This window comes from Eupeodes corollae, chromosome 3 (genome assembly GCF_945859685.1).
Source record: "Eupeodes corollae chromosome 3, idEupCoro1.1, whole genome shotgun sequence".
Taxonomy (NCBI): Eukaryota; Metazoa; Arthropoda; class Insecta; order Diptera; family Syrphidae; genus Eupeodes; species Eupeodes corollae.
Genome location: NC_079149.1, coordinates 2,070,711 through 2,096,279, shown reverse-complemented (window position 1 = coordinate 2,096,279; position 25,569 = coordinate 2,070,711). Strand labels below are relative to the sequence as shown.

The window sequence follows — 25,569 nt, the reverse complement described above, 5'->3', positions numbered from 1 at the left end:
CCCATTAGTCGTTTGAAAAATTTCCCATTTTTAACTTTAGGTTGGTACAAATGTGATAAAACTTAAATTTAACATTTATTTTTATAAAGAGGTTTTTAGTACCCTTTTTATGCCAAAGACTTAGTGTGAGCAAGTTGTATCTGTATATACTTATTGGTTTTGAATTCCTTGTTATTGCAATGGCTAGAAAAGACAGAAGTGTGGTAAAGCACTTGACATTCGCATAGTACGGCTAAATAAGGAATCTCTGTAGTTGACAGTACGACCGAAGGTATAGGTGTTGATGAGCATTCCTGGAGGCGCAAATATAACGGATGAACTAATCAATGCGAAGCATTCAAGTGGTTATTTTGCTAGAGTATGAGCTGTTATAACGTTAAAAAGAAAGTGAGCCAAGAAAATTTATAACTGGTGTAATATAAATTTTAACTGAAATTAACTGATTTAATCCGTCTTTCTGTAGGTCTTAAAAACTTTCGCTCAAACAACTAAAAATTGTGTTATGAAATGGATTTTTTTTCAGCTTTTGAAAATATAATTCCAGCATAAGACTCGTACTTGAACGTTTTGGCTCATAGCTTTTAAATTTATCCAACTTAAAGTTCTTTTTTCTTCAATAACAAAAATGATAAATAATCACCAAAAATACTTACTTGTTTTAAAAGATATGTAAATATCCTCGTCCTAAGGGTCGTAACGGTGGCATTATGGTTAGTGCGTTGGACTGCATAGATCTTAGGGCCGAAAGGCATTAGAATGAAGTATTATTGTTTAACTTAGAGTGTCAGTATGGGACCAGTAAGTTAGTTGTAAGTTATGGATAATTAGGCTAGTTTTATGAATTTTTGTCTAGCTTTCAGATAATTTTAAGAAATAATAAATAAAAATGAATTAAAATTAAAAAAGTGCATTGAACTGTCATGCGAGAGGTCTTGGGTTCAAACCCGGCCTATGCCACCTAAAAGTTTTTTCATGGGTACTGCCTCTTGCGAGAAATTGACAAATCCTTCAATAGTAATTCTTCTGATGAAAAGTGCTTTCTCAAATTAGCCGTTCGGATTCGGCTTAAAACTGTATATCCCTTATATCCCTGATAGCATTACTCGCACACAGGAATGGTTGGAGGTGTAAGTCACTAGGCCCTAGTTCTCAACAGACTGTTGCACCACCTAATAATATCCTTATCGGATTTTCATAACACTTTGCAAATTGGAGAATAGTTTACTTTTATCCTAAATGGAGATTTATTGACTCATGTTGACAACTGCAGCCTCAAGCTTCATAAAATACTGACCAAACTTATTCAGATTTATATTTCTTTGGCGTAAGTTAAAAAGGCCTTAAATCAAAAAATTAAATTTTAGGTTGTTCATTTGTTTTGACTGCCTTTTTGTTTTGATATCATAGTTTTAAGTTCATTGAGTCTGTGTTACCAGTTTCTAACTTAAATCATTTTGTATCTAACGTCAAAGATCTTAAAAAATGCTGTTTTCTATTCGAACTCCACAAAGGGGATATTTTTGTTACGATTGCAGCACTGAAAAACAATAATTGGACTTTGACATATAAATGAACTCACTCTGCTCAGGGACGCCCAGTATATTCAGTCTAGAAGCAATAAGAATTTAGTTGTTGTCGTTTACTTAAGTAAATTGTTATTCTTTTATTTTCTTTTAGATATTTAATTAAATTAAAACCACTCAAACGTAGAATTGAATGGAGCAACATCATCGATTGAGTTGAGTTTAATAGTTGGAATTTAAACCAAAACATTGCGCCAGCAAGCCACAGTCTGATCGCAGACATTAAGCAAAGTGGAAGTGGAGTATTTGTTTTGAATTTAAAGAAAAAGACTATTTTTGAGTAAACACTAAAATCACTAAAACCAAACATTACGAGAAGCGTTGTATTTGTACTCGAATAGAATTTTTAATTAATTTGTTTTTGCTTCCATTATTGTTGTCATTTAATTAAGTGTAAATTACTTAACTGAAATATTACCAAACCATCATCGCGTCACGACCTTTAAAGTTAAACGCCTAACAAATTAATTTATTATTACTGCTATTTAGTCAGTGAAAGTATTATTATTGATTTTCGTTTATTTTGGATTACGCGCTAGTCTTATTCGCCAGACAAGGTAAGTTCCACGCTGCTTACTGGAAATGTTTATTTTTATATTTTTGTGTAGTGTTTAAAACAAATAATTAATGTTATTCTTGCCTTGTGTGTTTTATTTTAGGCTTTGATGGTGTGATTGTGGGTTTTATTATGGGTTTTTCATTCGTTTTTGTATAAGAGTTCCTGGTTATTATTACTGAAGACCTTTGTTCCCTCTATAACGCCCTTCTTAAAATAACATACATATGTACAACTGAAACATAAGGACACATTTTATTTGAAATTATTAAGAAATAAATTCAATTGGTGAAAGGGCACATTTTTGAAATGATCAGAAGAATTGTATTTTTATATTTTTCAAATAAGTTATATTTATTAAGGACAGATACAAAAATGCTTAGGCTAGGAAACGTGGACAAATATTTTAACATACAAAATTTGATTGAGTATTTAAATGACATTATAAACATAACGATTTGAGATAATTTAAAAATAAAACTGGAAGTTTGCTTAAAATAGCAGCACTACAATAAATGGTCGATTGAAAGGTGTGAAACTTCAGAAATACGGGTACTAATATAAATGTTTTATGTAAATTGATACTAGTTGTATCCCAAACAATCTTAAGACTTATTTTTCCACATACCTAGTTGCAATAAAAATAAATAAACAAATATATTTTATGGGCAGAAGTTAACAAATCAACTCACAATGTTACTCTCTATGACATTTTGTAATTAAAAAAAGCACGTATACGCCCAAGTGGGTTAATTTGTTTAAGAAGATCGTTAGCGTCACATTTAATACATTGTTTTCTAAGGCATTCCAATATTCCAGAATAGAATTTATGATCCTTCTATTTGTAGTTTTGTTTTTAATTAAAAAAGAATAAACTAGTATTTTAAAGTTAAAGCTCATGAGGAAAACAGGATTTTTTTAATGAAACTCCTACTGAATTCTTTCTTATACGATTTTTTCATATTTAGGAATTCCGGGTTTGAAAATGTTTAGAGATATTATTACATTCATTCTTCTGTGTCTTTTATGTGTCTATCATGAGCTTTATCTCAACCAAACCTTGAAATTCTTTAAAATTAAACAAAAACCAGACAAGCCTTTTCTATAAACATATGCCTATATTTTATTTCATCAAGTTACTACAGTACAAAAATATAATGGCTCACGCTTTTTTACTTATCTTATCACTAACAATTATATTGCTGATTCAACAACTACCTTATCCATACACATTGTGTGGTATTTTTTTTCATCTAATATAATTTTTATTTAAACACCTCCAATTTCAAAAAAAAGCTTTGATAAGCAAAATTAAAAGCTTGTAATTTAATAAACATTGGTATCATTTTAAATAACATGAAAGTGTAAAAAACTGCATTTCAATTTACTGGATAAGATTCTGTTTGAACTTTGATCGAATTGAATTTTGATAAGAAAGTTCAAGGGATTTCTAATTAAAAAATGCGCAATTTTAATCACGGGCTAAAGTAAAATACGTCTAGAGTTTTCCTTAAAATTTGTAAGCATATGATTTTCAAGTACTTTTGTAAGTGACATTGGCTTAATCTTTTTGATTTCCTCACTCTCAAAAAACTAAAAATATATATGTATGTAAGTGTGTATGATCAAATAAAATTATTATCAATAACGTGTTAGATTTTTTTTACAATGAAATTAACTAATTACAATAGTAAACAGTCTAGTCCGCATTATTTGTAGATTGGAAATTGATATAATCAATTGCTTAGATTGATTAATAAAACAAAGTTCCTGACTTTGGTGTCATAATTCTTATCATATTAACTTATAACAATTTTGCAATGCAAATACAACAGTTTATGAACTTAAAACTATATGCATAGTATGTTTGTACGTACATACATATAAAAATGTAAGATTAAAAATCATTATCTTTTACTTATGAGAAACCCACTACCTATTTTTTCATAATCAAAAGCTTTGCATCGTTTTATCATTTGTAGGATATTAACAGCAACACTAAATACTTGATGTTCATAAATTGTCTCGCAATATTTTCAAAATAATTGTTTTTTTTTTCAAAAAAGGATTAGTTTTTTTTTAACCCAAATTGCCATAGATCTGAATAAATTCTAACAACCTCGAATGTTTGTAACGATCATCACATCGGTGACACAGTGAATTAAAGTTATTTGAACTTTTGATTGAATTGTATTCAATCATAAAAATGTCAAGTGATCTCAATTATTGTTTATTTAGTCGCAACAATAAAACTATTATCCAAACTGAATCTCAAGTCTTTTGTACGTACTCGTCTATTGTTTACATTTTCATTTAAGTAAAACACGCCTCCAGGTTAACAAATTCCTATGGAAACCATACCCATACTTTACATACCCAAAGGTATGTTTTCTACTTTCCGTTTGTCTAACAAATACAAAACTAACCTCAAAAATGTAAATGCAAATAAACACAAATAGATAAAACACTTTGGAATACTTATTTCACTTTGTATTTCTTTATTTATCTTTCATTTTCAAATCATTATATCAAAATTATTTTCAATTAGCCAGGAGGCCATTGCATTTGTCGGCCACCGAGGAAGTGCAAATGCAAATGATACACTGACTGAGCTCCATTTTTCCCATCGTTGATCACAACACGAAAACCATCTTCCAAACCCAATTGTTTGGCTACAGTTTTTCCCACAATCATTAGGTGACCTACAAGTCCATAAATTGTTGTTAATAATTGTGCTGCATTGTTTTTCAAAAAGTCATTGTTTAATATTTACCCAATAATTCAGCATCCTCAGCACTAGCAAGAGACAATTGTGCAATAGGTTTCCTTGGAATCACTAGAAAGTGAGTTGGAGCTTGAGGATTTACATCATGAAATGCCACACACTGCGATTAAAAGGTACAACGTGAAGTTCTATGGAAATTTCCATCAGAAATTGGAGTAGACTTACCTTTTCATCCTCATGGATAAATTTGCAAGGTATTTCCTTGCGCAATATTTTACCAAATATTGTATCTTCACCGGCAGATGCGGCTGCCTCTTGAGCTTTTTCTACTTCAGACATGCCCGGTATTTTAATGGAAGTGGAACTCTAAATAATTACTAATTTTTCTTCAGCCGGTCGAATGCAATGTTAAAATTCCATTTGATAGAAAAATAATGAAATTTTAAATGTCAAATGAAAATGACACGTTCAGTGGTTTGTGGTGAAACAGAACAACTGTGGTGAATAGGTTACTGACAAAGTGGCAAGTACAGTGAGCCCCGGTTTATTCGTTATATTATATACAGTTTCTTGTTTGTTTCAAATTATTTATTATAAAAAAATAATAAATAAATAAATTCAAACTTAAATTAGGTTAAAGTTCAATAAATGGTATTGGCTATGGGAATTTGATATTAAGTAAAATGTAGGCAAATATAATTAATTGTGCACTGTGGCGTATGTTTGGTTAATTGTTTCAAAACATGTATTTATATTAAATTGGGCAAATAATCTGTAGAATTAACTTTTCTTAAAAATCTATATTTATGTTCCCATATGAATGTTTATTTAGTTGTTTGTTTTTTCGTTGCTTAAGTAGGGCATTTAAAATGAAAGTATGGGAATTAAGGTATTTGTTTGTAGTTTTTTGCTTGTTTTTAACAAATATCATAAGTTTTAACAAATTTTATTTTTAGAATTTCATTTTTAAATTTCTATTTCCAGTTCAATCATGGATGCAGTAAAAACTTTTTTCGCAACTAATAAACCATCATACTCGAACAGCAAACAACAAACAGGATTTGGGGTTTCTAATAGCAATAATGGGTCTAATACTATTGGTGGTGGTAACTCTGATGGCAAAATAATTCACGATATTAAAAGAAAAGACAGTGATAGCTATTTTTATATAATGTGAGTTTAATCAACAATGTTTTAATTACATACGTACATCTTTTTATTTATTAACTTATTAACAAAAAAGACTAAGCTAAACAAAAACGTGGGTACTAAGCAACTTATATTTTGATATTTAAACTTTTTATATAACGAACTAGGTATTTACTTAGTTAAAATAGCATATCAACAATGTTTACAATTATTTTTAGCTAGAAAAAAAATTAGCAAATAAACTTTTAGATTTGTCATGAATATATATTTGAAGCTGAGTAAACACAGACATTTAATGTTGTCGTTTGTATTCAAAATAATATCTTTTTTTGTCTGTCTAAAATCTAATTTTAGGCTTAGATATTATGAAATAACATTTGAAATTCTGAATTGTATTAATATATTTTGGTTTTATTTTTCAGGTGGCGATCTTAATTTGAGAAAAATGGTGTGATCATAACATATTAGATGTTTACTTAATTTTAAAATAAATAAGTGATATTATTTTATGGATTTAAATTTATATATATAAGAAAATAGATGTAAGAAAATTAATTTTACAAAGAAACAAAACAAAAAAACAATTTTGCCATTTTAAATTAAAACAATTTAATATTAATGGATCTACTACTAATGTCAATTTTAATTTGGACTATCTTTTTAATTGTTTTTGGTCCCATTATTTTTGTTTTGTGCATTTATTTACCTGAAATTCCGTTTCGAATTATAAGAAATGGTCGATTGATGTAGTCTTTTTGATAATTACACATAAAGAATTTGTATTTTAGATTCTTGAACTTTGATTGTATTATAAATTAGTTTTATCAAAAAGTAATGCAAAAATCAACAAATAAATTCTATATTTTTCAAAAAACAAAAAGGAGCATTTTATTATTTTAACAAAACAAAGATACTATTGAAGAATTCATCTTATTTGACTTTCGATAGTAAAAATCAAAAATTGATCCTATCCTTGAATAAAAATTCAGTTCAAGATATTTTTTTTTTCATAACAAAATATTAGTAGAATTTTTGAACAAAAATGAACTATCAAGAAATACCAAAAGATGAAGCTCTGCAGACGGCGTACTGGGCTTACAAACCATCAGACCAAACGATTGCTTTAAAAAGCGAACAAAATCGTTTAATTTTTGCAGAAAATTTCAATACCACAAGAGTTCTACCACTAAACACTTTGTGTCTCATATTTTTGGCACAAAACTATCAAACCCATCCAATAAACTTGCCATCAAAAATTTCAGCAATTCAATTAAGAACTTTCTATGATTTTATTGATGAAAATATACCAATTGAAAAATGTATAAATATTAACGACGAATACTTCTGGAAAAGACTTTATTCAGCAAAGTGCACTGATAAAATGCTTATTAAAAAAAGAGGCCAGCAAAAAGATGTTTCATGGAAGAATTTGTCAATAACACTCAAATATATTGAACTAATCGAAAATACACCCTATGAGGTTTGGATTACTGAAGAAATGGAAGAAATTACAAAAAATAGTTCACCTTACGTTACCGAGTTGATTATAAAACAGCTTCAAGCCAAGCGCGATTCATCATTTAAAAAGCAGACGGAGGGATCAAGATCTAGCGTATCTGAAAAATCATCTTCGACCTTAACCGATGAAGAAACTAAAGATTCGGATTCAAAATCAAATAACATAAGAGAAGATTTTCCATTAGAAGACTGTCATCACGTGGACCTCAGTATATTGGGAAGTCTTTGCAACTTAACTTCTTTGAATATCGCATTTGCTCCTCCAAAACTAGACAGAAATTATCACGATAGATTCTTCAACTTTTCCTATGTTGACATCCAGAATTTGGCAAGGTACGATATAAGTTTAAGATTTGGCTAAATTAAGCTTTTGCACGGAAGAAAGCTATGGAATTTTATAAAATTTAAACTTTTTCAATTAAAAGGGGAATTTCAGAATTGAAAAACCTTCGTGTGTTCAAACTTCGAGGAAGTCGTATGGATAGTATAAAGTTCTCTACAATTCTTGAAGCCTTGCAAACAATATTTGTAGAAGAACTGGAATTTTTTTTCTGCCAATTAGATGATAATTGCGGAGAAGCTCTGTACAAGTATTTACTATCAACGAAGACACTCAACCATCTTGATCTTACAGGAAACTATTTCAAAGATAAAACTATTGATTACCTTTCGGATGGTCTCAAGAGAAGCTACTCCAAACTAACTCACCTTTTTTTATCAAATAATCCTATAGCTGATGAAAGCTTGTGTAAACTAACAAAAACTTTAGAAGCCTATGCACATTTAAAAATTTTGAAGTTATCAGGAATAAAATGTGATAATCTCGGAGCTTCTGGAATAGTCAGGTTGGTGAGACAAAATACACCCCTGGTTCAATTGGACATAATTGCAATACGAATGAACGGTGATGACCTTATTGCAGCTTTGAACAGAAACCTTAAAATACAGCAGATAATTTGTCAAGGATGTGGTTTGACTTTAGAGGAGGAATTCAATGTTGAAATTCTTTTGAAACGAAATCGGTTCATTAAGGAAAATCCGTATATTGGAGACATTACGAAAACCAAAGAAGATGATTTTAATGCCTTTATAAATAGAATAAAGTAAATTCGTGGATCTTTTTGTGGAAGTAAAAATATTTATTAATTATTTTTATTATTTTTCTAGAGATCCAATTTATATCAAGACATTAGAAGACAAGGAAATACACAAAGAATGTTCTAGAAAAAAGTAAATTATTTGATTTTGTTTGTTTTGAAGTAGATAAATTAATTTATTATTTGTTTATGGTTTTCAAGGTATCTTACTGATATTGAGACATTAAATGAAAAGGAAGAACGCAAAGAAAAACAACAACAACTACATGAAGTCTCTAAATATGCTTCAACGGAGAGTGATTTAAAGTACGGAACTTTGAACTTGTGACTTTTTTAAACAGACATTTTAACTTTTTATTTTTTTTTCGGTTTTTAGACATCAAATTTATATTAAGGCACTAGAAAAAGATTATGTTGGGGAAAAAGAATAATTGGAATTACATCTCGGAAACAGCGTTCAATGTTTATTATTATTAAATTAGTAGCGATTTTTATTGAATTTAAATAAATATAAAAAATGCTTATGTTTAAGATTTTTGCATTACAATAACCTCAAACGTTTTTAAAAAGTATAATTTACCCAACCTCAAGACTTTTTAAGGATTGTTAGCAATGGTGTAGGTCGGAAACATTACATGTTAGCATAAGAACTATTCATGTTGCTTCCGAGAAGACAAAAATTCATTCAGAGCTCTGCTGAAAATAAATCAATGAGTTGTCAATAAATCAACAAATTTCTATAGAAACTGAAGGATTTTCCTATCACTTCTGCCAAAAGAAAATTAAATTGTCATTTTGTGAAATTCGTGCTTACGTTTTCCTTTGTGGAAAATTTTACATTTTTATATTTTGTAAGTCTAAATTAAAGAACAAAAAAAATAGAGAAAAACAACAACTGTCTTCAAGGATCCATCAATAAGTTCAACAAAGATGAATCGAGCCGATAAAAAACGAATGTCGGTAAGTTCCATTCCGCCTAAATACATAGTAATGTTAATTCAAAGTTGAAATTATTGGTTCATGCTCATACAAAACAATAAAAATTAATGAAAGGTTATTAAACTGTTTATTGCCTATTTTAATTATGTACTTATGGCAATAAAAAAGTTGTCCTTTATTGTTTTATTGTTAAGGAAATGCATAAAGCTAATAAGACGCTTAAGTTGGATAATTGGTTTGAAAGTTTTTGAAAGAAAAACTATGGTTACCTTGTAACATTATTTAGGTACTTTTATTTTTCTTTAAGAAGTTACTAGTCATGTTTATGGATTTAATGTCCGTGTGTATGGATGTATTATATTCATCAAAAATATAGTACGTAAAAGTACATGCATTGCCAATAAAGTGTTTCGTTTTGATATTACAAAAAGAAGTGTATTTGTCAAAATAAATCCCGAAATGTTTATATTATTGTTAAGAAGACGGTATAAAATCAACAATGAAAAGAAATGGCATCACAATGTCCACCTCATACCATTCCATGAAATTTTCCTCGATAACTTCAAGGGCTGAATTTGTAAGGTCTTGATTGATTGTGGAATATTGACATGTAGGTTTCATGTTTCAAATAGACCCAAAAAGTCTATAGATGTTAAATCACATAGTGTTGGTACATTCTTGTTGAAAACTAACATTAATTAGACTTGACCAATATCTTTCAATTCTGGCTTCGAAAAATCATTAATCATTACTTGGAAGCTCAATTCTTTCATCGTAAGTGTTGCACTAGCCTCATATTCAAATAACTCTTAACCATTTAACAGTCTACAGCAGTGAAAATTCTCAGTTGTTCTTTTGTGAAGAGTGTGTCCTTTTGCTTTTGGTAATTTAGCGTAGTTTTTACCTTTCAGATGTGAAAAGATAAAAGCTGCCAGGCTATGCAAAATGTTTTTTCTTGTTGAAAAATAGTTTAAAGGATTTTTGTTTGTTTGTTTGATCACTGTATACACATACATAGCCCAAAAAGTCTCCGTACAGAAGCTTTCTTTTGTTGATTCTGAGATAAGTATTTATTATAAAAATAAATTAAAAACAAGAATTTTGAAAATCACAATCCAAATTTTATAAGTATGGTAAAAAGGTGAAGGTGGAAACTATTTTTTTTTCAATATTACAACTTTGGTTCTTACATGTATTCCTAGTAATTCTTTTTTCAAAAAAAAAAACCCTAAATTTAGGCTGCTGTACGGAAGTTTTTTGGACTAAGCGTATGTACAATGTACATATTTATTTTTAGCCATTTGAAATATTAGCTTAAATATTCTAACATTTCTCAACACATTGATAGCCATTCAATGAAATTTTGTAATTTTAAATTTGCAATGATTTAAAATGATTATCCAAATTGCTTATCTAAGAAAACAAGTCTCCTTTTTCTAAGGAACTAGTATCTTTCTAAATTTGAATCGTACTTTCATCGTATTGTAAGATTATACATCTATAGATGTTAAATCACATAGTGTTGGTACATTCTTGTTGAAAACTAACATTAATTAGACTTGACCAATATCTTTCAATTCTGGCTTCGAAAAATCATTAATCATTACTTGGAAGCTCAATTCTTTCATCGTAAGTGTTGCACTAGCCTCATATTCAAATAACTCTTAACCATTTAACAGTCTACAGCAGTGAAAATTCTCAGTTGTTCTTTTGTGAAGAGTGTGTCCTTTTGCTTTTGGTAATTTAGCGTAGTTTTTACCTTTCAGATGTGAAAAGATAAAAGCTGCCAGGCTATGCAAAATGTTTTTTCTTGTTGAAAAATAGTTTAAAGGATTTTTGTTTGTTTGTTTGATCACTGTATACACATACATAGCCCAAAAAGTCTCCGTACAGAAGCTTTCTTTTGTTGATTCTGAGATAAGTATTTATTATAAAAATAAATTAAAAACAAGAATTTTGAAAATCACAATCCAAATTTTATAAGTATGGTAAAAAGGTGAAGGTGGAAACTATTTTTTTTTCAATATTACAACTTTGGTTCTTACATGTATTCCTAGTAATTCTTTTTTCAAAAAAAAAAACCCTAAATTTAGGCTGCTGTACGGAAGTTTTTTGGACTAAGCGTATGTACAATGTACATATTTATTTTTAGCCATTTGAAATATTAGCTTAAATATTCTAACATTTCTCAACACATTGATAGCCATTCAATGAAATTTTGTAATTTTAAATTTGCAATGATTTAAAATGATTATCCAAATTGCTTATCTAAGAAAACAAGTCTCCTTTTTCTAAGGAACTAGTATCTTTCTAAATTTGAATCGTACTTTCATCGTATTGTAAGATTATACATCTTCATCAGAGGAAACTGTAGGGGCTGAATGTGACTTAATTGAAATCTTAAAATTTATTAAAAACGCAATGAAATAGAAAAGTGTGTATATGCCCGAGTGTACCAATGTAATTTTTTTACATTTTTGTTTAGCTCCTCGGTACCTTGGACAGATAGAAGCAATTATCGTGATAAACTTAATTTTAGTTTTGAACATCGTTATACCCATTTCACTTGTATGGTGTAAGGTATAGAGCTCCACAGAATGAAAAAAGCCATCCTAATGACAATTTTGGTAGTAAAATTGACTATTAAATAATCAATTTTGAACCAACGACACCTATAGTCGATGGGACAATTTTTGATTGTCAATTTTGGGATCCGAAATTTTTATAAAAACTTTCTAGTCAATATGATAACTGCGTTCGTCAATATAGTCAATATAAAAATGTGGTAGTCAAAATGACAGTTTTTTCTGAAAATCGAAATCCAATTTGAATGCCGGATACAATACAATCACCTTTATTGTAGTACTCGTTTTATTTGAATGAAAATTGTCACACAAACAAATTGGTATTGCGAAAGGCACTATAGAAGTGTTATACTTAGCGTTACGCTGCTTGACATTTGGCGGTTTTTGGAATCCAAATTTTTAATCGACAGATTTCATTCTCATCGCTACTGTAGCTGTCCTTTAAATTTCCTTTTATGATGAGTAAAACGCATCTTTCTGTCGACGGAACATTTTCAAACGCCTTGTGAAAAATTAAATAAAAATATAAGTTTTTCCTACGAATCCAGGTGAAATGAAAAAGCTTACAGAATTAATGAAATTAAATCTTTCATTGGCAACAAATTTTAGGAGAGGCGCCCCCCAAACAGAACAAACAAAAAACAATTGAGTGGCAAAAGGTATGGTTTGATGCCAAGTTTAAAGTAAAACTTCATTGACTGTTTTCTTCTTGGGCGGATCTGAATGCTGTTATTAAAAAGAGGATAGCCTTTATTCAAGCTATTCCTGTTGTAGTAACGATGTTGTTCATCTTTTTTTGGTGCTTGAATTTTTATGTGGCTGCCATCTACTATTCCCGGTATCCCAGCCTTTCATAAAAAAAGGTTAAGCATGTCTTTTTTCTTTGTCCAAATAGTGAGGATTTATTAAGGTCAGATGGTCAAATGTGTGCTTCCATAATTTCGAGCATTTCTTTGACAATGAGGCAATTCCCCAATTTGAAGTCATTGCATATACCCCTTTGGTAGCTGCCTTCAGCAAAAAATCTCAAAGTAGCTGCAAGCTTTAAAACTTGTGGCACCGATAACATGCTTTATCTTTTCGGTACCTTTTCTTCAATTTCCATATTTAACCTTAATATACTTTAGGTAAAATAAGGACTCTTTGTCTTGAAATATAACAAAATAGAATGAATCATCCTTGAATGTATGTATGTACCTACTTCGAATCTGGTAAATGTAAAGTATTTGAAGTCGATCTTATATTTTTTCTCTCAATAAGTTTAGTTTTCTATTCTCTTCCAATCTATCCTCTTCAAAGCTCACGTAAGAAGCGTTATTTAACAAAATAAACAGTCCAATGCTATACATTTGTACCTTTTTTATAATTACACTAAAAAAAGTTGTATTTAAATTTTAAAATTTAATGTATTCTTTCGAAAATCAATCTCTCATAATCAGCTGTTTATGTGGAATGTGTGTGGACTGCAAATAATAGAATTTAAGCAACGCAATACCGACTCTTAAACGCCACGAAAGTGACTCGACTTAAAAACCACACTTGTCGTTTAAGAAAAACAACACTTGTCGTTTAAGAAAAACGCCTATTACAATAAGGGTGAATATACAAATTTTTGATTGTCGATTTTGGTAGTCAATATGACAATTAAAAATTCTTTCGACTATTTTTGTTATCAAATTGACTTCCCGAAATTAACAATCGAAAATTGTTCTACTGACTATCCAGTTATCATATTGACTATTTTGGTACTCAAAACAACAATTTGGTCAAATTTCAAGTTGTCTATCGACGATTGTTAATATGACAACTTTTTTCTGTGTCGTAAAAATCTTTTTGCCAATCAATCAACCAAGTCCAAGGCACTGTTATTGTTTACAATCTTCCATAGATAGTTCAATAGATCTGTAGCCCTCCCAAATTTATTACATACTATGCTGATCCAAAATATCAATGTTGCTTTTCAGTTCTTTTTATTTAGATTCGTTTGAAAAACGGAAACAAGTTGACTGTGTCTTCACAGACTTCAGTAAGACCTTTGATAAATTGTGCCATAAAACATTAATTTCCAAAATTAAATCCCAAGGTTTTAACGATAAATTTGTTAGTTGAGTTTCGTCGTACTTATATAATAGATCATATAGCGTAGTTTTTAGAAATGACCGGTCATCATATTTGTATACCAACTCTGGCATCCAACAAGGTAGCCACTTGGGACCTTTACTGTTTATTTTGTAGGTTAACGACTTACCTTCTATTATAAAACACTCATCTGTTTTAATTTACGCTGATGACATTCAAATTTTCAAACGTACTGACTCACTTGACGACTGTTACTCCTACAAGATCATCTAAATAGTTTTCGCGAATGGTGTTTTATAAAAAAGATTTTACTAGGCACACTCATAAATCTTCTAAAGCTTTCTAAACACAGAGAGTACATTCAGCTGTGCTTTTTTATAAAATTAATCAATAGGTCAATTTTCGAACAATTAAACTTTATTTATAGCCGTTCAAATATTAGAAGACAAATTCCTTTACGTCCTCTATCAAGCAGATCAAACTCTGATCGCTGAGTCGCTTCAACCAATTAATTTCAGTTTACAACAAGTATTACTTTTTGTACATTCCGTAAGCGATGATTTTGAAAGTAAAGCATTTAAAGTACATTTTTTCAATACTTCAGTTTAGATTTTTTTTTGCAAATTGCTTAAAGCATTGTAAACCTATAAAGCTGAGAATAAATGTAATGTTAGTCTTAAGTTCTAACGTTAGTTTGTTTAACGAATTCAATAAATAAATAAAATTGCAATTATGTTTTTGATTTCCATTCAAACGTCAAATTGAAATTCTTATTATTTTCAAGCTGTTGAAATCCGAATCTACTTAGAACCTCTATTACCTACAATCTTAATTAGTTTTTATGACCGATTGTCATGAACTCTTACAAAAGCATTCTCTTCTGAATATAGATTTTGATTTCAACGTATTCAGACAAGAAAATTAAGGTAACATTATGTTAACCGCCAAAATGTTAACAAATTCATAATTATAATTCATATGCACGTCATAAATGTGATCAAACATATTCGTACATCACTGCTTTTCATAATAGCATGTCATCATAAGTTTAATTAATTCAACTTTCACTTTCACTATCTCTATTATGTTTGATATTTACAGGCATCACCCCTTGCGTTGGCAACCAAAACCATTCCCTCAAAAACGGTGGTATGATTCCTCGGAGACCTTGAGTTCCGTTTCCGCTTTTGCTATGTTTCACATTTCATACGTGCACTTGTTATATGTAGTTAGCTTTGAAACTTTGTTTATATCCTATCTGCAAGACGTTCAAGAACAATGTCTACTCCTTTCATGATGATTTAGCTACACTGTTTTTGTTGTTCCGGGTTAAATTCAAAAATATCAAAGGTATTCTTTGCTCGCATTTCATGTCGGTTGATGGGTTAACTGTACTCAACTCATAGTCAGTTGTACATTAACTGAGTTTGAAAAAGGATGTGGAAACTGGTGAATGCAGTCGCGGTACATAAACTAGTTGATTGATTTGTATATCTATAGTATGCTCTTGGGTTCTTGTTTGTTTGTTGGTTTAATTTTTGTAGATTAATTGTACATAAATTAATGTTTATTGTTCATGTTTCAGTTGTAGTTGAAAATAACTTGTACAAATAAAATGAGTTCGGATAAAAGTGCGAGTGACAATGGAGCTAAAACTAATTTTATTGAAAGTACATCCTCAAATTGTGATGAGTATAATAATTGTGATGGTGTACATTTTAAGGTAGATTTAGAAAATAAAAATAAAACATATAACATTTTTTGCATGAGACCTCTAGGTCGTTTTATATTCTGATTCAAAAAATTCTTCAAACTTATTTTAATAGACGTGATTTAGAATTATTTTAATTAAAAAACAGGATACACTTTTACATAATGGTAAGTACTTTCATATTTACTTCAAGTAGATTAATATATTGTGTTTTATTTCTTTGCTCAGGTCGTTCAGTTACATGTACGTTTTTCAGTTCTTCGATATCTTTTAATTGATTAAATTAGTCTTGTAACATACACTAAAAATATATTTTAAAAGAAATACAAACATTTCTGTCCAAATATTACTTTTGAATTCGTTTTCGGATTCTTGAAAATTCAGAAAAAACTTGTTAGTTGTCAAATTATCGATTGGATAGTTTCCCTGAAACTTGGGAGTTAAATCTTAAAAGTTCTTCTATTTTGTCAAAATAACGAAAGGTTTTGAAAGCTGCAATACATTTTCGAAAACGTCAAAAGTGTATGTAAATAGTGATTTCTTAGCTATTATCTTTTTGGCAACACTGGTTTAAACAGCTGACACACTTTTCTTGTTTTGTACAAACGAACAACGCTTGCAAATTATTGAATTTTTTTTATCAAAATTCATGCTCTGTTAAGAAAGTTCATTGCGTAAAAAATGAGAATTGTCAATTTTGCAGGGAATATCAAGAGCAAGAGCTACCAATGCATCCAGAAAAAGTCACAGTTTGGTTCGGTTTATGGGCTGGACGCATCATTAGACCGTACTTTTTCAAAGATGATGCGAATCGTGTTACGTTTACGTTTTATTTGACAATCGTAAGGAAATAGCGTAATGTTACGTAATGTGACTCCAAACAGAAGCTCTAGTTCAAATTTGCTTTGTCTGACAGTTCAACAGCTGTAAAAAAGTCATCAAACAAAGTACATTTGTTTTGGAGGGATTTTCATTGGTTATTATAGGCTGTGTAAGATACTTTCGCGATAAATTTAATTTTTTCGAATTCAAAACTCATATTTTTTATTTTGAGAAAAAATAACAGCTGCTAATGACAGAATTGCCATTTTCGAAATGTCATATTGGAAGTATCATTCAAAGCAACCTCGAAGCAGGCCCAACGTAACGCAGACGAAGCCGAAGGTGAATCGTGTTTGTGTTTCAGCCATGACTTGCATGACATGCGGTTTCAACAAGACAGTGTGCCAACGCTACACAGCACGCGCAACAATGGACTTATTGTTCGGTGAACATTTTATTTCACGTTCGGGAACGGTCAGTTGGACGCCTAGATCGTGTGATTCAACGCACTTAGACAATTTTTTGTAGGGCTGTGTTAAAGCTCATGTCTATACAGACATCTTTATGTTATAGAGAGTAAGAAAATCACATTTGAAATGTTCAATTAAATACTTCTGCATTACTTTCCAAACAATACTTTTCCAAACGATTTTGTTGTCCTAAATAAGAATCTCACCTTCAGGTTTTTGAAATATATTTCTTTAAAAATACAAACAAATAAAACAAGATGGTTTAAAACACAACATAGGCTTAGAATCTTCATTTAATTCTAATAAAGATTTTTTTAAAAAACCTTTAAAAATGTTATACAGTCATTAACTTTAACTTTCTGCTCAAATTTAAAAATGCTACAATTTTCACCATTATTTCTATATTTTCTTTAGTATACTTCAAAACCTTGTATTTTTGATAAAAAACGAATAAATTCCTTTAAAGTTTATATGGTTGAAGACAAACAACTAATAGTAGTTTTTTGAAAATGAAATAAGATACTAAAAATAAAAAATGATCATAAAAATATAAAGGTTTAATTTCGAGTTCTAAAAGGTTATAATTCAAAAACCTGACCTGATAATTTTATTAACTTCCCATACTTTCGCGACGTTTTTTCGTCGTCCATAGCACTAGAACCAGAAAAGATATCGACTTCAAATACATTTTGTTATACAGATAATAAGGCAGAAAGGGTGCTCAAGAAAATTGCGTAGGAGGTTTTTTTACCATAGCAGTTTAAAAAAAGGTGAACATTTTGGTTAACCCTAAATATCTCACGAACCAATGACGCTAGAGACTTGAATTAAATTTTATATTATATATTGTAATATGATACTAAACAAGTATTTTTTATCAAATAAAAATGTCGAATGATACCGGAATTGAAGAAAATATGGATTTCTTAGAGTAGTTTAATAAATTATTTGGTACTGCAATAGAAAAATATACAAAACACGGTCCAATTCATTTGAACTAAGCGACAAGAGTTTTAGGGAATGATATAGTTTGGATAAAGAAACAGTCACATTTTTTTAATATTATTATTATATTATACAATAATGACAGCACAGCAAACAACAAGTTTGAAAATATAACAGTATTTTTTTGTGTTGACATGTCATTTGAAGTTTAATTGTAGTAGAATACAACCTTGTGTTAATTAAATCAACAAGCCTTGAACTATTGATAAAAAAATCACGACTTTAGTATATCTCTATGAATACACCCCATTGTTGTCAAAATTCACTTAAATTTTGAAAAAAAATTGAATTGACAGTTTTTTTTACAAAAGACTAAAAACCTAAACAAAATTTAACAAATATTGATTTTCGACTCAAATATCTTTTCAAAAACTTTGAGATATTGGCTTAAAACTACTTTTATCTTTTGAAAAATATTGTTTTCAACATTCAGTGAAATTTTGAAAAAAAAAAAATCAAATTGACAGTTTTCTTTCAAAAAACTAAACAATACTAAAACTTGGTCAAAATGTACTTTCGACTCAAATAGCGTTTCAAAAATTATAAAATATTATCTTCAAATTTGTTTTCAATATTCAGTAATTTTTTTTAAATCCAACAGTCCGTTTTTTCATAAAAAAATAATATGTACAAAAAAAAGCACGCAAATTTGGTAAAAACTGCTGTTCGGTTCTTGATATCTCTCAAATTAATTTCATTCATCCAATTTGTAAAAATTATAAAATGCTACTAAAATTGGTACAAATTTGTTTTCAACTAAAAATCTATTTAAAAAAATAAATTTTTAAACTAAACTATTTCTTTATTTGAAAATATTGTTGGTAATTTAAAAATGTTTTAGGATAATTCAACATATAACTTTGTGGGTTGCATCCCAGGCTCTTTTTTTGTATTCGGATCCGAGCGAACAATCTTTGGAAAAAATAAATTTATTGCCAGTTAAAAAAACCATAGTAGCAGTGTAATTTATCTTGAATTTATTAACGGATCCAGACATCAGGGTAGCAATAAAGTTTCTCACAAAATGGCTAGTATTGAGGGTATATCAAAAATGCATTGATTTTTTTAATTGATAATTTATTATTTAAAAAGAAAATATTAAATTGAAACAAATTATGTTAGTTTTAAAAATTGATAACCCTTTTTGAATGCATTTTCGAAATGTCACCATTATCGTCATGGTGAGTGATTTATCTGATTTACTTTAAGCATGTGCATGTTATTTTTCTTCTAATTTTGTATGCATATTATTTACTTTCGCATGATATCAATGATAAAGCACTTAATATTTCTACAATTTAATAACAATAGTCTAAAATATTCTTACCACTTTTAGAAAATTAAAATTTTATAGTAGCAACTTGAATTTTTAACTAAAAATTTGATTTCTCTTTGCTTAGCTCGCCAAACAAACATCACAATCTAGACTTAAAATTGGGACAGGTGGTGATGAAGCCAATGGTTCAGAAGACTTTGATGCGTGGATGAAATCCCGCCAACTTCTTAAACCCGACGATCAACTTGAATTAACTGAAGCTGAGTTGGGAGAGGAAATACCAAAAGTCTTAACTCCTACCAACACCAATATTGCAGAGAATCTCGTAGCTTATAGCTTCAAAGAGAAGGCTTTTGTTCTGGTAAAATCTTAAAATTCATAAGTCTGAAAAAATCCTAAATAAAAACACAAACATTTCAAAACAATGTAGCTTCCACTTGAAGGCAATATTGTAAATATTTTTAGCTTCGAAGGAACTTGCTTGCACATTGAATCCGAGGAAGCACAAAAGCAAATCGAGGAATATGGTGATGTCGGTATGTTTGACATGATGACGCCTGCGTTCGTCTTCGTCGTCTCCTTTGACAATTTGCCAAAATCTACACATTTGAACTTTTATTTATATTTTCTATTTTTTAATCCTTTCATCATATTTGCATGATTGCATGTTAAATTGCTACTTTGCATGACAATTATCCCTTTTTTCGGCAAACAAAAAACAAAAAAACAAAACCAATTCCTTTCAAGCAAGGTTTCGCAATTCCACCGCCAAAGACTGCCAAATCAATGAACTTACCTGAGGATAACCTTGCCGCTCAACGATCGGCTATGGGATCAACTGGGGATTCTGAGGGCGGGGGTGAAGACGAAGAGCCTACCGTCGATGAAATTGAAGAAGAAGGAGTTGAGGGTGAGGAAGTAATTGGTGAAGCTGAAGGTGAGGTGGAAGGCGAGGAAGGAGGTGACGCTGGTGATGGGGATGCACCTTCAAAAGGTAGTTTTATAAATTTAAAAGCTCAAAACTTATGATTTTTTTTCGGATGTACATATGTTATTTGGCTGTAAATATAGCTTCATATGTCAACTTAATATTTAATACTTAACTTGATGTTTCATGGTAAACATTAATAATGCAGGCTAACAGCATGAAATAGGCAGTCCTATAAAATTGATATAAAATGATGTTAACATGTGTACATATGCTCAAAAGTTGTCAATAGAAGTCTTATAATAAACATTTTTGTGGCCTACCAATTTTCTCAATTAAATTTTTGATAATTACTTTGTTAGATTTCTTTGAACTCTCTAATAATTCTGTGCACATTTTTAAATTCTTTTCAATTGAAAGTTACAATTTAAAAACTACGTCACAAGCTTTTGAATTTGAAAAAGTGGAAACTGAGGAAAGAATGTTGCATTTTTGTACTAATCCGATTTTAAAACAAAATCATTTTGTTCCAAAACGGTTTAGAATGATTAAATAATCATTCCTTAAAAACCTGTAAATATATAGTTTCAAATTTCAAGATAAAATCAATGAGGTCCCCATGAATTGTAACCTCCAATTGATGCATTGCGAAACATTTTCAATATAATAACTTTTGTGTCGACTTTTTTCATTGCAATATTGCAGAAGCACCTGGATCTACTGGAGGAACGAAAAAACGCAAGCTTATAAATCAATTCAACTTTTGTGAACGTGCAGCATTAACTTTTACCAATCCAACAAGAGTAAACTAAAGTCTTCAAAACCAAATGCTTCACCAGAAAACTATTTTTAAATTCTCTTTGCAGAATGTTGAAACTCAAACCATTCCACCACCAAGATCAACATTTGGCAGCAATGTCCTTCAATGGGTGATTTATGATAGTTACACAGAAGATTTCGCGCAGCACCAAAAGGAAAAAGAAAAGGATAAAAAGGTAAACAGGACTCAAGAAAGGACCTTTTTTTGCTTACATTTATGACTTTTTTAATATCAACAAAAGCAGAGTACTGCCTTGAAAAAAGATGCAAAGAAGAGAGATGAACATAAGGAAGCTGCAGTTGAGCTAAATAAGAAATATTTAAAATGTTGGCAGATCCTTGAGCGTATGATCAATCAAAACATTTATGATGATATTGCAAGTGATTATCGTTATTGGGAGGATCCTTCGGATGAGTTTCGAGAAGGAGAAGGTACACTTTTGCCGCTGTGGAAATTCAATTATGAAAGGACTAAGAAAATGAATGTTACTGATGTAATGTTCAATCCAAATTATTACGATTTGTTTGCAGTCTGTTTTGGATCACGTAAGAATAAATTAAAGATTCAAATTTGGTAATTTAAAAAAATTTAAAATTTGATTTTAAGATGATTTTATGAAGCAACCAGAAGAAGGAGCGATTTGTTTGTTTACAATTAAAAATCCATCATTCCCGGATTACATAAGTACAAATCATAGATTTAGTTTTTGACGTTATAAAAAAAGAACTTAAGTCAGAAACTATTCACACAGACTCAATGAACTTAAGACGTTAATATTAAAACAAATATTATTGTCAAAAGACTAAATTAATACGATAATTAGTAATTGTTCTAGAAGTACTTGAAAGTATTAAACGAAAAAAAACGAAAAAGGACGTTACACCGAATCTAAAAGGAGGCTGTGATGCGACAAACACTGATAACTTCCCATTCCGTCTGACGATTTGTCTTAAAAGTTTGTAGGTTTTCGTGTTGAGTTAATAGAGTTGTCAGTTGAATTATTTAAAAAAAAATTTAAATTACCAACAATATTTTACATATAAGGAAATAGTTTAGTTTGAAAATCTAGTTTTTTTAAATAGATTTTTAGCCGAAAACAAATGTTTACCAATTTTAGTAGCATTTTTTAATTTTTACAAATTGGATGAATGTTATTAATTTCAGGGGTATAAAGAACCGAACATCAATTTTTAAAAATTGTGCGTATTATGTTTTGTAGATTTTATTTTTTTTACGAAAAAAAACGACTGTTGGATTTTTATAGAAAAAACTATTGAAAATCGAAAATAATATTTTCTGTGAAATAAACGAAGTTTAAAGACAATACTTTTAATTTTTGAAAAGCTTTTTGAGTCGAAAGTAAATCTTTTCAAAGTCTAAGTAATGTTTTTCTTAGGTTTTTATTCTTTGTAAAGAAGGTGTCAATTCGATTTTTCTCAAAATTTTCCCGAATGTTTAAAACAATATTTTTTATAAGTTTAAATTAATTGGAAACCATAGTCTTCAATTGTTCTCAAAATCTAACTAGATGTTAAAAACATTATTTTTCGTTGCACAAAATTGTTTTGTCGACTTTTTTTCATTTTGTATTCGTAAAATTTTCGAGGTGACAAATTTTTTTTCAGTTTTTTTTTGATATATAAAAAAGCCGTTAATTGTTTTTTTTTCAAAAAATAAACATGTTTTGTATCACGTTCCAATTTATTATATAAAATTAAATTCAAGTCTCTAGCGTTTTTGTTCGTAAGATATTTAGGGTTAACCAAAATATTCATCCTTTTTTTAAACTGCTATGGTAAAAAAACCGAACATGCAATTTTCTTGAGAGCCCTTTCTACATCTTTGTGCTTTATTACCTGTATAACCAATATTATTTGAACTCGATATCTATTCGGGTTCTTGAGTTATGGACGACGTAAAAAACGTAGCGAACGTACGTACACACGCACGCACAGACATCTTTCTAAAAATGTTTTATTTCGACTCTACGGACCTTAAAATTTCGAGAAATGTCAACATTTTCAATTTGACAAATTGGACCCATTACAATACTTCCCATGGGAAGTTAATAAAATGCAATTTTTTGACTAAAGACCTTTTTACCTAACGTCAAAGAATTTATAATACAGTATTAAGTTCTTTTAACAATTCTGCATTTTCAACAGTTATGACGGAGAGTGGTGTTATGTGCTGTGATATTCACCCAAAATATCCATTTTTAGTTGTAATCGGTAAGTGAGGGTATATAAAGGCCTGATTTATTAGGAGCCGGTAAAAATGCTATATTTTAAGTTCTGTATGACATTAATTTTGTATAATACTGGTTGGTCATAATCCTGAATGTCTTAAGGTGTATGTTTCAAAATACTGTAAATTTAGAATATTGTTGATCAAAATACAGTTTGAAAAGATAACACTGTATCTCACAATACTGTTTACAAGAATCCTTTAACTTATGAAACTGTATCCTAAAAAACTATATCCTTTAAAAGTGTGTGTCTGCTTAGTTTTTAAGCTACTTTTCATTTTTAACCTATTAGAAGAATTTTGAAGAATTTTGATGAGGTACAGACTTACAGTATTTTGATTGAACAGAATGTGGTAATACAGTGCTTTGACAAACAGTGTTTTTAATACAGTATTATAACCCCTACAACAAAACACCATGCCCATATATCAACCAAGTTAGAACTTAATTATTGAATCCAAAAAATGCTTTTTTAGGAATGTATGATGGAAACGTTGCGGTATATGATCTTAAAGATATTTCTAAAGGAGCTATTTATACGTCACAAGGTGTAAACGGAAAACATTTGGAAAGCGTTGCTGCAGTAATTTCTGAGCTTATACATCCTCCATTTTTGAAATTCAGACTATTTTGCTCGTTTATAGATAAAATGGGGTCCGGATCTTGCGGACGGAGAGATTAACTTCTATACAGCCTCATCGGATGGTCGAGTATTCAATTGGGTTCTGATGCAGCTTAAATTCTCCATAACTGTCATAATAACATTGTTTTTAGACAACGAAACCATAGAAGGTCCCGACGGTACACAAATGCGACTTAAAGGATGTGCCACCTGCATGACCTTTCATCCAACTCAGCCAGAAATATTTCTTATCGGCACCGAGGAAGGACTTATCTACAAATGCAGCACAGCTTATAGTTCGAAATACCTAATAACCTACAATGCACATTACCTTTCCGTTTATCGTATTGATTTTAATAAATTCAATTCGAATATATTTGCGTCTTGTAGCGGTGATTGGAGAATCAAGATTTGGGAAGATATGCGCAGTGAACCGTTATTTATTTTCGACTTAGGCTCCAGTGTGGGAGATGTTAGATGGGCTCCATATTCGAGTACGGTATTTGCAGCAGCAACTTCTGAAGGAAAAGTTCATGTTTTTGACTTGAATGTGAATAAATACAAAGCGATTTGTATACAAGCTGTGGTAACAAAACGAAGGAATAAGCTGACGAGGTTGGCTTTCAATCAGAAACTTCCATTTATAATTGTTGGAGATGAAAAGTAAGTTGGTTTAGAGAATGTTGTTGAATGTAGAGAAATTGAATAAATTCATTTTATTTCAGAGGTACAACGATTTCTTTGAAACTTTCACCTAACTTGAGAGTGATGGTCAAACCACCAAAGAAACAACTTTGGTTGGACCAACAGACACTTCAAATACAGAAACTTGATAGGATACTTTCATTGGTGAGGGAGTTACCTGAAGGAGAAGTCATCAAGGATACTACAACAACAGTACAAAGTTAATTTTGTAGAATAAATTTTACAAAATTTTCAGACTATTAACAAAACTTAAATAAAAATGAATCAATTGTTTAAATTTTTTTTTTAAATATCTGCTGTTTGTTTTGTGAGAAGGGTTTTACTTAACGTGGCGCTACAGTCTGGGGCGGACCTGGACCTCAACTAACATGCGTCTCCAGCCAGCTCGGTGCCTAGCTAGCTGTATCCAGTTTCGCACGCTAAGTTGGTTGAGGTCTTCAACCACCTGAGTGCGCCACCTGAGTCGCAATCTTCGTCTACTGCACGGTCACTCGGGATTGGATTCAAAGACCTTCCGGGCTGGAGCGTAGATGTCCATTTGTTCTACATGACCTAACCATCTAAGCCGTTGGACTTTAATTCTGCTAACTTGGTCAGTGTCGCTGTACAGCCCAAACAGTTCGACGTTATATTTTCTCCTTCATTCTCCATCTATGCATACGGGACCAAAAGTCACCCGAAGAATTTTTCTCTCGAAGCATCCTAAGACGCTCTCATTTTTCTTTGACAGG

The 25,569-nt window shown here is 30.2% G+C and overlaps 3 protein-coding genes across 4 annotated transcripts; 2 read left to right on the top strand and 1 right to left on the bottom strand.

Moving 5' to 3' along the window:
- Positions 1-1,683: 1,683 nt before the first annotated feature.
- LOC129951509 (uncharacterized) lies at positions 1,684-9,161 on the top strand. Its single transcript, XM_056063702.1, has 7 exons — positions 1,684-2,140; positions 5,849-6,037; positions 6,436-7,864; positions 7,957-8,634; positions 8,699-8,761; positions 8,830-8,934; positions 9,005-9,161. Exons 3-7 carry the CDS (start codon positions 7,056-7,058, stop codon positions 9,057-9,059), a joined length of 1,710 nt encoding a protein of 569 aa, XP_055919677.1. The 5' UTR covers positions 1,684-2,140; positions 5,849-6,037; positions 6,436-7,055; the 3' UTR covers positions 9,060-9,161.
- On the bottom strand, positions 4,615-5,312 carry LOC129951511 (adenosine 5'-monophosphoramidase HINT1). Its single transcript, XM_056063703.1, has 3 exons — positions 5,090-5,312; positions 4,913-5,024; positions 4,615-4,841 (listed from the first exon to the last, which is right to left on the bottom strand). The coding sequence occupies exons 1-3, from the start codon at positions 5,201-5,203 to the stop codon at positions 4,684-4,686; spliced, it is 384 nt and encodes a 127-aa protein (XP_055919678.1). The 5' UTR covers positions 5,204-5,312; the 3' UTR covers positions 4,615-4,683.
- Positions 9,162-15,720: 6,559 nt separating the features above from the next.
- LOC129952519 (dynein intermediate chain 2, ciliary) lies at positions 15,721-25,124 on the top strand. 2 transcript variants are annotated; one of them, XM_056065128.1, is made up of 12 exons: positions 15,721-15,954; positions 19,640-19,876; positions 19,946-20,051; positions 20,267-20,509; positions 21,149-21,246; positions 21,310-21,438; positions 21,505-21,808; positions 21,870-21,947; positions 23,429-23,494; positions 23,988-24,094; positions 24,156-24,796; positions 24,859-25,124. In XM_056065128.1, the coding sequence occupies exons 1-12, from the start codon at positions 15,847-15,849 to the stop codon at positions 25,040-25,042; spliced, it is 2,301 nt and encodes a 766-aa protein (XP_055921103.1). In that variant the 5' UTR covers positions 15,721-15,846; the 3' UTR covers positions 25,043-25,124. The 2 variants fall into 2 exon arrangements, with proteins under 2 accessions (XP_055921103.1, XP_055921105.1); XM_056065130.1 differs by having other exon boundaries at positions 15,722-15,954; positions 21,508-21,808.
- Positions 25,125-25,569: the final 445 nt, after the last annotated feature.